This window comes from Suncus etruscus, chromosome 5, assembly GCF_024139225.1.
Source record: "Suncus etruscus isolate mSunEtr1 chromosome 5, mSunEtr1.pri.cur, whole genome shotgun sequence".
Classification (NCBI taxonomy): Eukaryota; Metazoa; Chordata; class Mammalia; order Eulipotyphla; family Soricidae; genus Suncus; species Suncus etruscus.
This window is the reverse complement of record NC_064852.1, coordinates 45398544-45413141: the sequence shown is the minus strand read 5'-3', so window position 1 is coordinate 45413141 and position 14598 is coordinate 45398544. Positions and strand designations below refer to the sequence as shown.

Sequence of the window (14598 nt, the reverse complement as noted above, 5' to 3'; positions counted from 1 at the left end):
AGAAATTGGAATTGGGGATATAGCTCATTTGTAGAGCACTTGCCTCATATTTATCAAGCCTAAAGTTTTGACTCTTAGCATATCTGCCTTTTCCTGCCTGCCAAAAGTACAAAGGGAGTAGGGAATTGTAAATCAGTCAGCACAATATTTAATATTTTTCAATAATTCTTCATTTAATTTTAGTAGAGAAAATGTTAAATAATATACAATATTTTAAGACTTGAAGTTCTTAAGCAGAAGTTCTTCAAGTTTTGAGTGAAAACTGAGAGAAAGCTTTCTTTTGTAAACTTGAAGATTGTTTCTAAACACTTAACAGCGTTTGGGTAGAAGATTGAGGAGCACACATTAATTCTGACTTAGGTGTCTATTGAAGAAGAGTGCAGACAGTAACTGTCTAGTTAAAACTTTTAATCTGTAAGGATTCTACATTTTTAATAATGTTTTTATATTTTTATTAATAATTGTTTTCAAAAATGTTTTTACATATAGTAGAATATTTTATAAATGTTTAATATTATTTAGTTAATAAATCATGCTCTGAAAGAACTAATGGAAGGAGAAGCAAGTGAAAATATATTACAAGTTCATCTAAATGGTAAGTGTCATTTTTGCCAGTAGAAATTTTACTATTTGTCATGTGAGCTTTTTATATTACAAAATTTATTCTACTTTTAAGTTGATCGCTATATTCTTGTTTAACAACTATTTTATTAATTAATATGTTGTATTAAGTAGCTTAAGTAACAACTAGTGCCATGAATAATAACTAGATCTAAGCATAACATATCTTGCACAGTACCTCTAAGAAGCTAAATATCATAGTATAATAGAAGGTACAAAGGATTTTTGTTTCTGTTAAATGCTACTATGAAAATGATGGGATTTTGAATCTATTAAATATTTAATTGCCAAATTCATTTTATTTGTTTGTTTTTTGTTTCATTTTCATTTTGTTAGGGGCCACATTGATGGTGTGGTGTTCAGGAGGGTTAATTATGGCTCTGCATTTAGGTGCTTGTTATGCTACTATGGGGTGCTGGGCCTTGAACTTTTTGTTGCAAGCAAGAGAAATATCCCACCTGCTGTACTATATCTCTGGATCCATTGCCAAGTTTTAAAAAGTAAATACTACACACTTAAACACTGACATTTTAATAGAATTTTTTAAAAAAAATTAGAAAACTTACTTGACTGGAAAATCATTTGCCACTGTATCAAAAGCATATTTAATTTTAATTAAATATTTTTAAATGTACTTTATCTCAGGATTGCTGCAGATTAATGATAAAATTGCCTTAAAGGAAATCACGAGGCAGTTGAATTTGGAAAATGTAGTTGAAGATAAAGTTTTTGTGAGTATCAGTCATGTCCATTCTTTTGTTAAAATTAAGTCTCTGTACATGTGTTTAAATTTTGAAATGACTATAAGAGTTCAGAAATTCTGAATTAAAATATAAAGGTTTCTTGTAATAGAAATAATTTATTGTATTGGGATTATTAATAACTAGTATAATTTAATTATTCATTATGTTTTTATATGTAAGAATATTTATTAACTATATAAAATAGCTAAAGCTGTTCTAAGTTTCTATAGATATTATCTACAGTATACTTTGATTATCTGTTTTTACATATTAAAATTTCTTGGATTTGCGGTGTTTGGGCTTCACTTTGTGCTCAGGGCTATTCTTCCTATATGAACTCGGGTCACTCCTGGCTGTGCTTGGTGGGTTAGAAGACTATGTAGTTCTGGGGATTCAGTTAGGGTTGGCCACATACAGGGCAAGTCCTTTAACCCCCTGTATTGTCTCTGACATCCTAGATTAATATTTCTTTATATTGGACTAGAAATTCAGTTTTGATTTTCTAATACTTGGATAGCATGTGAGTAGTAGAAATAGCTAAAATGGGTGAATTTGAGTTTTGTTTTAGAACTATTTTACTTTTATAATCAATACTTATTAATCTTAATTTTTAATTTTACTATTAATCAGCATTCTCTATTATGCTTCACAGGTTTAATCTAAAGAAAAAGAATCTTTAAACATCCATTGTTTCTAGATGGCTGGATCATTATGTGCTATACAAATATCAATTAACGCTTTCTATCAAAATATTTCCGAAAACTTACCCATACTTTCACATAACATTTTGTAAATTTCAGATAGTAGACTTTAGTTACTAGAAAGATTCTGGGAAAAGTTTTCAATTAGTAATAATTTCACCTTGGATAAAACTCATTGGCTATATTAATAGTGCCACTGTGGAAAGCTACTTGAAAGATTCTGATTAGAAATATTTTAGAGGGCTGGAGAGTTAGATAGTACAGTGATCACGCACTTACATTTGATGAGTTGTTTTCAGTTAGTTTGATCATGGCTCTACATTTGTACCCTACTCCCAAGCACTTCGAGGAATGAGCCTGAGCATGAGTTAAGTACTGTCCCCTGATCATCACTAGGTGTTATCGAACACCTACCCTCAAATGTTTTGGAACTTCATTAAACTTTTCTTCCTAATATTTGATATTATTGAGTTGACTTACAATTAATTTTCATGATGAAATGACTCAACCTTATTATGCACTTGAATGGGGTTACATATCCAAGTTAATTCTGGCCACTGGTGGTCATGCAATTCAGTTCTTCAACAGTTTGGTCTGCTGCAGTGACATAGCCATATGTGTGTAAGCCTGTCATCAAGGATTTTTATGCTTAATTAGATTTTAAATTTGATCTACACCATTCATGGAACTCTCTCAAAAGAGTTACAGTTAAATTGGCTCAATTTGGCACTGGTTTCCACCTGATGTTGTTTGATGTTTCCAACTTTCTTAAGTTGTTTGTCAACCTAGTCTGACTTTTCTTGTAATTATCAAATAAAGAGGTTATTAGTTTAACTTCTTTTTATAGATTTGATATCTAGCATTTAGTGAGTTCAGAACCTGTCACTTAACCCTTTTTCTTTTTCTTTTTATTTAAAGAAAATACAGTGTTAACAGTGTGAGAGTGGCAGTTGTTTTTTGCATAGACCTGGCAAAATATGGGGAAAATGAAAAAAAAAAAAAAAAAGCCTTGTCCTAAATACAAGGAGACCTTACTCCTGAAGTTTTCTGGCATAAGACCAACTCTGGGCTCTAAGCATACTAGGTTGTTCAACCCTTGAGTCATTCTCTATGGTCCCGGTGAAATTTTTTTGCACATTAGCTGTTGGTGTCAGGTTTCTGTAGTTAAAGATTCTGGTTTCTGTGCATTTCCTTCATTGAAGTCAGGATGATGTGGAGTGTCCTCTAGTTTCACCTCACCATTAGATGCAGAGAGCCCTGCCCTGTAAGCAGGTTGCTATTGCTAAGTCTTCTGGGTTTTAAGAGAAACCTCTTTGGAGTAAGTCAATGCCAGAGCAGCGGTAGGGTCTTACCTGGTAGATGTTTGCTTCCTAGTGTTGTTATGGGCAATTGTGGTTGTTTCTGTAGGGGTATCTATGGTTGAGGGGTGTATGGATAATGCCTATTCTTCTGAGGCCTGAGCCCAGTCATTATGTCAGTATTCAGGGTATAAGGCCCAACTGCATTACAAAATTTGTGTTCCTATCTCTATTAGATAAGAACTTGTTTGCATACATAATATTTTTCCATTTTAATGTACCTAGCAAAAGACTAACAATGCTACAAGGTATTATTGGTGCATCTGAGGGCTGAGGGAACAAGTCCAACATCCCCGTAACTTGGTTCTAACATGAATACTAAACAGAGAGACTTTTCTACCAGAATTCTTTATTGAAGAGATCACAAAGAAAAAAAAAAAAAACAGTGGGCGAAATTGTCGCTATGTAAGAGAATATTCAGTAAGAGTTATAGCTGCTAAGGGAATACAAGGTAGTCAAAAGGAGATATACATGTCCCTTTTATGTCGTTAGAATTAGTCGGGGGGAGGGTATTGAATCCAGGACAACACTTTTTAACCCTATTTCTTGAGTTTCTTTTTTCTCTATATTATCACAAAATTAATTTAGTACCAAGAAATTACTCAGAAACCTTAATTTGGAAGTCTCATGTTCATTCCTGGCACTATGTTATCCTAAGGCCCATTAAGAATAACCCCTGAGCACCACAAGGTGTGGCCAAACAAGCTAACATAATAAATATAGTTAGCAGTCTTTTTAAATTTAAAAATGGGAATTAAATAAATTAATGCCCTTTTTTAAAAAATGCTTTTATGATGGACCTGCAACTCTAGTAATTTTTATCTAGAATTTTGACGTCTCCAAAAATATTTTGTCTGTTTCATATAATTATACCAAATTTTGTATATAATATCTCTTTGACATTATGTATATTACAAGCAAACATAAGACAGACATGAGGTGGCTAATACACACACTCGATGCACACACATAGATATACACTGAGAATGGATCCATAGGTTATAGATGAAAAGCTGACTGAGGTGGCATGGGTCAAAACACTTAAAAAATATAAAGCAAGGAAGTCAGATGTAAATATTTTCCATATTCTAGGCAAATTATCATTGGTGGGGATAAACTTTATTAAACAAAGACTTCCTGAGTTAAATTGTGTGTAGGGCATTTTTAAAAACGAGTCTAGAAAACTAAGCGATACAGTAATGATATGGTAGTTTCGTGGGCATTTTTTTTTCTTTTAGCATAGGCATATTAAAATGGGGAAATTTTACTTTGGAAACAAGTTCTTATCTAATAGGGATAGGAACTCAAATTTTATATTGCAGTGGGAGTTTTCATTTTTATTTAAAGAAAATGCATCACATAGGTGACATAACTGATCATAATACATTTGTTTCAAGTAAGGGAAAGCAAAGTTATTGAAAAAATAGAAAATAGAAAAACTCAAATATAAAATGGGAAAGAAGAAAAAAGAAAGAAGAAAAAGTTCAGTAGCAAGTATATTTGTGAAAATTATTGTATCTCCAATAATTACAATAGCAGAAGGTTTAGTAAGTTCTTTTTTTTAAAGACAGGCGATAAGAAAATACTATTTAAAAAGATGTGCATGTGTGGTATTTGTTGTTGTTTACACAGCAAAATATCAGAAAATAGAAAGGATAAACCTTTGGTCTAAAAACAGGGAGATCTTACCTATGAAGTATCCTGGCATAAGACCAACTACAGGCTCCAGGCATTACTAATTTTCTAACCCAGGGGTGGCGAACAAGTTCGACACAAAGAGCCAAAATTTTAAAATGTGAGAGTCAGAGAGTCACACCATGCAGTGACATGCCAAAACAGACAAACACTCACACAATATCATATAATTTTAACAATAATATATTAAATACACATTGCATTTTGCGATTTTGAGTGAGGTAAAAATCCTGTTTGCCACCCCTGTAATCTAACCCCAAAGTCTTTCTCTGTGGTCCCAGGAAAAGCTCTTCACAATCACAGTTGTTGCTGACAGGATTTCTGTGGATAGAGTTCCTGGTTTCTGTACAGGTCCTATATTGAAGTCAGGGTGATACGGAACATTTTCTGATTTCATCTCCCCATTAAGTGGCAATGTAGAGAACCCTGCCCTGAAAGCAGGTTGTTGCTGTTGCACGTTGTCAGGATATTGTATGAACCCACTCTTGAGTAAGTTGATGCCAGGGCAGTATTAGAGCTTTCTCTGATAAAAGTCTGATTCCTGGTGGTGGTGTAGAAAACTAAAACTGTTGTTTCCATCGATGGGATCCAAGGTTCTGGGTGAATGGTTGGTCAATGACAGATCTTCTAAAGCCTAAGCCAAGTCACTATGACAATTATTCAGGGTGTAAGGTCTGCAGTGGGGTTTTACACCTGCAACATTTGTCTTAGTGGCTTGGCTTAGGCTTCAGAAAGTTAACAACAGCCATTCACCCCTGAACCTTGGATCCTACCTTATGGAACCAGCATAGTTTTCTCCACCAGAACCAGTAAATCAAACTTCGACCAGGGAAGGCCCTAATGCTGCCCTGGCACCAACTAGCTCCAGAGTGGGTTATTGTGGCATCCTGACAACTTGGAAAGAACAACAACTTGCTTTCAGGGCAGGGTTTCCTGCATTGCCACCTAAAGCTGAGATGAAACTAGAAGATACTCTGTGACACCCTGACTTCAACATAGATTCTGTGCAAAAACCAGGATCTCTCTAACTATAGAAACCTGACTACAACAACCCTGGTTGAGAAGAACTTTTACTGGGACCACAAAGAAAGACATATTAGACAACTTAATATGCCTGGAGCCTGTAGTTGGTCTTAGGACAGGATGATTCATGGGTAGGATCTCTCTGTTTTTAGGCCAAAGGTTTTTCCTATTTTCTCCATTTTCTTCTGTGCATATGCAAACAAAGAACAACAATAACAAAAACACCTGCTACACATTCCTTTTTTATTTTATTTTATTTTTTTCTATATTAGAATAGGGGATCCCACCTTTTTCATAGAACTTGGAACACAGATTACTTTCTTTTTACCACAAATTTCTTTATTTTTCTATAAAACTAAGAAGAGAGGAAAAACAAAAACCTGAAGGCTAGGGGCCAAGTGGTCTCAGATGCACTGTTAGAAAAAAAAAATGACAGAAGTAAATATCCAAGCCAAAGTCAACAATCTAAACTTAAATGGGCCTGTAATACTGGCAGAAAAGGGGGCAAAGAGTGGTGGTATAGGATGCACTCTGGATTCATTGGTGAAGGGAGGTTGACACTGGTGGTGGGAATAATGCTGACTCATTGTATATCTGGAAGTCAACTATGAAGGACTCTGTAGATCACAATGGTTTCAGTAAAATAAAATAAAAAAACAGATGTATCTTTTAAACAGATGCTACTGTACTATCTAAGGATTGGAACTGATTCCTCTCTTTTTCTGTTGGATGTTATTTTATATCATGGACATTTGTTTTAGCTATAAAATATATTTGAATCTTGTAAAAGCCTGATGTTTTTGAAGATTAGTACCGTTCAGCTGAGAATCTAGTCAGCAATTCATGTTTACTAGGAAAAAGTAGATGGCATGGTACATATTATGTCTAAGGGTCTGATACTTCTCTTTTATTCCTTATTTCACTATATGTTTTTATTTTTTATAGGGAAGCTTTGCTGAGAACCTTTCATTTCTTCTTGAAGCTTTAAAAAAAGGTAAATAGGGGCTGGAGTGATAGCACAGCAGTAGGGTGTTTGCCTGACATGCATCCTTTTTGACATGATTCAGATTCAATCCCCGGCATCCTCAATGGTCTCCTGAGCATGCCAGGAGTGATTTCTGAGCACAGAGCCAGGAGTAACCCCTAAGCACCACTAAGTGTTTCCCCTCCCCCACAAAATCAAATGAAAAAAGGTAAATACTAATATATTTAGCACTATCAAAATATATTTAATTGTATTCTCCCCTAATTATAATTATACATTCTCGATATAAATATGGAAATATAAAAAAATCGTAAAGTGATTGCTGTAAATCTGTAGACAGTGATCTGTCATTTTATGTGGAATATATTTTAATCTTTAACATATCTTTAGAGATAACAGTCAAAAAACATAATCTTCAGTAATATTTCTTCTAAAATGAAGTTTATTTTTATTTACTAAATATCTTGTTTGCATCTTCCATGTTAGTAAATAATTGAGTTTTATTATAATTTTAATGGTTCTTATATATTATAAAAATGTAAGTTACTTATAATTAATTATAAATATGAACTACTTCTCATGATTTGGGGCATTTTATTCTAACTTTTCATAATTTGGAAAAAATGCTTAGATGATCATCCACTTATTAACTATGGTAAATTTAAGTAAAAGTTACAAATTAAAAGATACCATACTTAGTCAAACAAAAACGGAGGGGGGCAGAGAGAGAGAGAGGAAGGAGAGAGAGAAAGGAAGGGAAGGGAGGGAGGGGGGATGGAGGGGGGGGGAATAAAGAAGGAAGGAAGTAAAATGCTCCTCCGGAGGCAGGTGGGGGGGTTGGTAAGGTAACTGGGGACATTGGTGGCAGAAAGTGAACTGTGAAGGGTGGTGTACATTCTGTGGATGAAAGTAAATCATGAACAACTTTGTAAACCATTGTGCTTAAATAGCAGAGTTATATTTAAAAAAATACAATACTTTAAAAGAACTATATTACCAGGACCGGAGAGATAGCACAGCGGTAGGGTGTTTTCCTTAGACATAGATGGGTGGTGGTTTGAAGCCGGCATCCCATATGGTCCCTTGAGCCTTCCCGGATTGATTTTTAAGAGTAGAGCCTGGAGTAACTACCCCTGGGCGCTACCGGGTATGAGCCCCCTCTCCAAAATAAAACCCTCTTTTCTTATTTTCCATAGTATTGTGTGTCAAACTCAAGAGCTCAAACTGCAAGACAGACCAGTGTACTACCAGTCATTCTCTGTAGTTTGATTTGTATAATTCTACTGGTTATAATATTTAACATTTTATATTGTCACTGATACTTTCTTATTTATGCATTTCTCTTGTATACTTTACTGTGTTTTGTATTTGGCTTAATTCTATGAATATCACACTTATTGGTGTAATTTTTTTTTTTTCCCCTCTCTCATTTTGGGTCCAAAATGTGCTTAGGACTTACTTCTTTGTCTTCATTCAGAAATAACTCCATCACTTTGGTTTCCTAATTTTTGTGGGAATTCTTGCACTTTAAATTTGGATTGAAGTTTCTACTGAATGGATATTGTAGGTTTTTGCATAATCAAATATTTTTTCCTACAGATTTTGAAGGCATTCATATATGTTTTAATTTAATACATATTATCCCAATATATAATTTTATTAAAATTTATTTTGGCATAAAGTATAAAATCTAATCAAATTATTTAACTCAGAATGTTTTTTTAAATCAAATAACTAAAAGTTATGTACATTTCTTGTTTTTTTTTTTGTTTTGTTTTGTTTTGGTTTGGTTTGGTTTTTGGGCCACACCCAGTGGTGCTCAGGGGTTACTCCTGGCTGTCTGCTCAGAAATAGCTCTGGCAGGCATGGGGGACCATATGGGACACCTTTGGTCCTGGATAGGCTGCTTGCAAGGCAAACGCCGCTGTGCTATCTCTCCGGGCCCGTACATTTCTTTATATTTGGAGGAAGGAGGACATCTTCTAGGCTGTATTTAGGGAACTCAGCCATTTCTAGTGATAATTGGCCAACTTGACAGGACACTTTAAGGATGAGAACCAGTAGTTTAGGGACCACTAGAACCACCCTCACAGTGCTTAAAGGCAAGGGGACTATATCTGGTGGTACTTCAGTTGGGCATTAGCAAAAGGCATGCAGTGCTAGGGATCTAGCTTGTGCCTTTTTTCATGTGTGGTATGCACCACTAATCACTGAGGTGTCACCCCAGCCCCTGTTGGTCTGTTTCCTGTGGTTTTGTGTCATTTTAGCTTGAGTTGATGTTCATTAATTGTTAGAGAATAACTCTACCTTTAACGTATCATTAGAGATACCAGTCAGAGAAAATAATCTTCCAAAATGTTTTCTTCGAAATGAAGTTTATTTTCATGTACTAGCTATCTTGTTAGTATCTTCCATATTAGTAAATATTTGAGTTTTCTTTGATTCATTTTTTCTAAATTGTGCTTGCAAACCTGAAATCTTTATTCTCCACTCTGAAGCTTGAAATCTTATAATAGTAATTTGTTAAGGTATTTTCAATTATGATGGTAAGAAAATGAATTCAGAATAATGTTGAACTTTCCCTGTTGTATGTCAAAACTTGTGGTTAGAGTGATTTAAAGTAACTTTGATTGACCTTTCTTTTCAAGCTCATTCTAATAAAATACTTCTGTAGTAAGGTTTACTTACATTTCTAGCTTTGTTTATTAATTAGTGGCTTTTGGTGGGGGTTGGTTCCACACCTGGCGGTGCCCAGCATTACTACTGCCTCTGGGTTCAGAAATTGCTCCTTTCGGCAGCACATATACCTAAATTGGAAGAGAAGATTAGCATGCCCCCTGTGCAAGGATGATACACAAATTCATGAAGCATTTCATATTTTTCTGAAGAACAACATTAACATTTTGTATGTTTCTTATTCCTGTACAAAATATACAGAAATATAAATATATACAAAATATACCTTTTTATTCATATACTATGAAGAAAGGAAAGGGAAGGAAGAGAGAAGAGAGGGGAGGAGAAGAGAAGAGAAGGGAGGAGTGGGGAGGAAAAAAAATTGCTTCTGACAGGCTCAGGGAATAATAAAGGATAATGGGAATCAAGCAAGGCAAGCACCCTATTTCTGCACTATTGCTCCAGCCCAATTAGTGGTTTCTTATGTATTTAATTCAAAACTATTTTTGCTTATGTTGAAATTAAAAGATCTTTGCCAATTTTTTGATGTCAGAAGGATCATAATTTTTCATTAGTAAAGTTCTGGATATTGTAATTTATGGTGGACTTCTTAAAAGCAATAGAGGCTCTTTGTCTCATAATTTTATTGTTGAATAAATATACAAACAACTTCAGTTAACTGCCCTATTTAAAGTAGATTGTTAGTGTGTATTTGTTGAGTTGAGTTTTGAAAAATAGAAACTCAGTAAATTGTTTGGAAATTTAGAAAGGTTGATATAATTTAATTGCTTAATTATGATTCTTTTATTCTTATCTTAGGCAAACGGACTACTAGTTGCCCAGTGATCTTTATTCTAGATGAATTTGATCTTTTTGCTCATCATAAAAGCCAAACACTTCTCTATAATCTTTTTGACATTTCTCAGTCTGCTCAGACTCCAATAGCAGTAATTGGTCTTACATGTAGATTGGTAAGTCTATTTAAAATATTTTATTTTATTTAGAAAGTTATGTAGACTTTTAGCTGTATTTTCAGATGTGTTACTACCCTTGTCTGGTTTCATTTATACCACTATTCAGCTATGTTTGAAGAAGCAAAAAGCAATTGTCACACATTCTTATAAATCACTATTTTCTCCCTCTAGTGGTATCACAGAATTTTAAAATGTGAAGTCAGATTTTGCTAAGACTTAATTTCTACATTAGCAAATAAGATAGTTTACTATTTCATAAAAGTCCACTATTTTTTTTGCTTTTACATTAAAATTTTTCATAATTTAAAATTGCTGGATTTACCTATCATAACTTGTTATGGTCATATCTCCCAAAATGTAAGAAATTTGTTCTATAAAGATAACATAGTAGATAATAGCTTCTTTTTTTTTTAGGGAATTTTCTTCTTTTTCACTCCTTTTCTTTTACTTTGGGTGCCACATCCAGCAGTGTTCAGGGACTACTTCTCGTTCTGTGCTCAGGGATCACTTCTGGCAGTGCTTGGGGGACCATATTTGGTGGCAAGGGATCAAACCCAGATTTGCTGCATATAAGGCCAAGTGTCTTGCTCTGTGTACTCTGTCTCCAGTCCCTTTTTAAAGGAATTTTTTAATGATTTTTAACTATAGTCTTAATGTCATTAACATGTTCATCATTAAAGCTATGTAAATGTTGGACCCTTTGTACTTTCAAGAGTTTTTGTTTTTATCTTTTACTTTTTAGTGTGAAATTCTGAATTCAGATAAAACAGGTTTTCGAGTATAATATCTTTTCTTAGTCTGAGTAAATGCATCTCAATTTCTTATCCTTCTTTCATTTCTCTGTTCTAGATTTATATCAGGACCATTTATTTACTCTTTGCCTGTATCTCTTTATTTTAAGGAAAGCACTCCTTGCCAAAAACGATCTTAGCACAGAGGTTGAGGGAATGTCTTCCTTGCTGCCAAAAATTCTTCCTTTGTACAGACATGACAGGGCAAATATTATGGCCTCATTGAAGGATTGAATAAAGTATCTGTTGCCTTTTATCACTGTTATCAGATTCTCTTTGCCATTGTTTTTTTATAATTATTCAAGAGTACTGTTCTTTGATGTATAAGAATATCTGTGTTCCCATGTTTAGAGAATGAGAGCAAAATTGGAATAATTACTTGCCAGCAAATGTGGAAATAATCCTTTTTTTTATCAGTCCCCACATTATCAGCTTTTGTTTAGTGTCTACCACTAATTCTAATTTATCTTTTACTTCTATCTCTTTATATCCAAAGCGTCTATGCTATCATTCCGACCTTTAACTTGTCTTTTTTCCTTTTTTAGCAGTACTCAGGGCTTACTCTTAACTCTGTGCTCGGTAACTGCTCTTGGTGGTTCATAGGGCACTATTTGGGGTACTAAGGGTCGAACCCAGGTCTCCTGCATGCAAGGCAATCACCTATCCATGATACTATCACTCTAGCCCATGATGGTTAAATTGTCATGTAATTTATTTCACTGCTTTTTATTTTTCTAATTTCTGTCTAAATACTACACAGATTATTAAAATCCTTATTAAGAGTCTTTATTGGTGTGCATAAATACCAACAGTTATAATCTTTTTAGTAATTATTACATATTTCAGAATGTTAAAGATTGAGACATCACCAAAACAAATCTCTTGGAGTTAAAAAAAGTTTTTTTACAGTTTTGATTTCTTTCCAAGCTACACTTCCACTTTATTACTGTGTAGATTTTAGGAGACAAAGAATGATTTTAATTTTTAGACTAGCATAATATTTTAATGCTTAATTGTATGCCAGAAGTAATAAGCATTGCTAGTTAAGATGATGGCTCAGAAACTTAAATCTAATGGTGTATTGTTTTATTCAACATACTTCTTAACAGGAGTTTTCTTTGTTTTTAGGACATTTTGGAGCTTTTAGAAAAAAGAGTAAAGTCACGATTTTCTCACCGACAGATACACATAATGAATTCATTTGGTTTTCCACAGTACCTTAAAATATTTAAAGAGCAATTATCGCTCCCTGTTGAATTTCCAGACAAGCTTTTTGCTGAGAAATGGAATGATCATATACAGGTAACTGGGAAAAAAGATATTAAATGTCAGAATAATGGTATTTTGCTATAGTTGAAAGCTCTTATAATTTCCAAATTAGTAAATGAGCTCAGAACTTCAAATGTTACTGTCATAAAACCACAGCAGTGTAAACTATACACTTATTATGTGAATTTTAATATATTGGTATAAGAGTGCATAGATTATGTGGAGTGCTCATGGACCACGCAGCTACACCTAAATGTGCTGTGGCTATGTAAAGACTATGGGATGCCAGGGCTCTAACTCAAGATCTTACTCATGCAAAGCATGTCGTTTACCACTTCAGCTGTACCCCGGGCTTCTTTTAGAAGACAACTGAAGTCTTAAACTCCTTGATTATTTTCCCTTTCAAATAAATTTTGATAAAAATTTTTGTTGTTGCTATATCTGGTTTATACTTTACATTATCTTGTTTATTAATTTAACATTTTTATTTTATTAATGATGTTTATCAGATTAAAATTTGCTTTATTAAAACCTTATTTTCTAAATCTAGTTTATTCATAACAACCTATCCAGTGTGGATTTTTCCTTTTCCCAGTTTTCTTTTTGTTTATTTGGTCACAACAGCAGTCTTTAGGAGTTACTCCTACTCTGCACTCAGGAATTACTCCTGGTGATGCTCTCTGGCCCCCTTTTTCAATTCTTTTTGTTTTGTTTTGTTTTGGTTTTTTGTTTGTTTGTTTGTTTGTTTTTGGGTCACACCCAGTGACACTCAGGGATTACTCCTGGCTATGCACTCAGAAAACGCTAATGGCTTGGGGAACCATATGGGACGACAGGGGATCCAACTGTGGTCTGTCCTAGGCTAGCATGGGCAAGGCAGATTCCTTACCCCTTGTGTCACCACTCCGGCCCCTAAAAATTGATTACTGTTTTACAAAGTATATTCTGCTTATTTAAGTAGTAATATTTTGATAGTTTGTTTCTTTTAAAGTATAAAATTGTATTTAACAAAATTTAAGTGGTAGAGGGGCCAAGGTGATAGTACAGTGGGTACGGTATTTGCCTTGCACACTGCTAACTCAGCTTGAATCTCTGACACACTATAAAATCCTCTTAAGTTCTACCAGGATTAGTTACTGAGTGTATATCTAGGAGTTAACCCTGAACACTGTCAGTTGTGCCCCCTCTAAAAAAGTAAAAATGAAAAAAAATGTTTCATTTCTATCTATGCCCTTTCTCTATTATACGAGATTATTACTAATAAAGTTTTTCAGATGTCATACACACTAAACTTATTTTTCTTGTAGGTTTTAACCCTTCCATGTTATTCTTTACCTTTCTATTTTGTTCTGTTTGATAATTCCTCATTTTCCTTATATGGAATTATATGAAAAAATGGCTAGCAGTAGGACATTTGCCTTGCATGCAGCCAACCCAGGTTCTATCCCTGGCATCCCTCAGGTCCCCTGAGCCTGCCAGGAGTGATTTCTGAGGACAGAGCCAGGAGTAACCCTAGTGCCACAGGGAGTGGGGGAGGGGGGAGGTTAATTTTATCTTTAAAATTCAGGTGCTATGCCAAGAGACAAATGGCAGATTCACATAATTAATTTAATTAATCTAATTTAAATTAATCTTATTGAGGTCTTATATATTTGCAATTCAGAATTTTCTTTGATGCTGTATGTCATTAGAGTCATATTGTCCCTTCTCTTACTCTTTCTAGAGCAGATCAGTACTTCTGAAGCTTTGGCCTCTGGATCAC

At 34.2% G+C, this 14598-nt stretch overlaps 1 protein-coding gene and 1 pseudogene across 1 annotated transcript in view; both read left to right on the top strand.

The window, feature by feature from the left end:
- Positions 1-14598, top strand: part of ORC4 (origin recognition complex subunit 4) — a 32510-nt gene that overhangs the window by 7673 nt on the left and 10239 nt on the right. Inside the window, exons 4-8 of the mRNA XM_049773058.1 lie at positions 523-595; positions 1267-1352; positions 7087-7135; positions 10622-10773; positions 12696-12869. Coding sequence (XP_049629015.1) covers positions 523-595; positions 1267-1352; positions 7087-7135; positions 10622-10773; positions 12696-12869 — 534 coding nt within the window. The remainder of the gene's footprint in view (positions 1-522; positions 596-1266; positions 1353-7086; positions 7136-10621; positions 10774-12695; positions 12870-14598) is intronic.
- On the top strand, positions 9909-10008 carry LOC126009798 (uncharacterized; annotated as a pseudogene).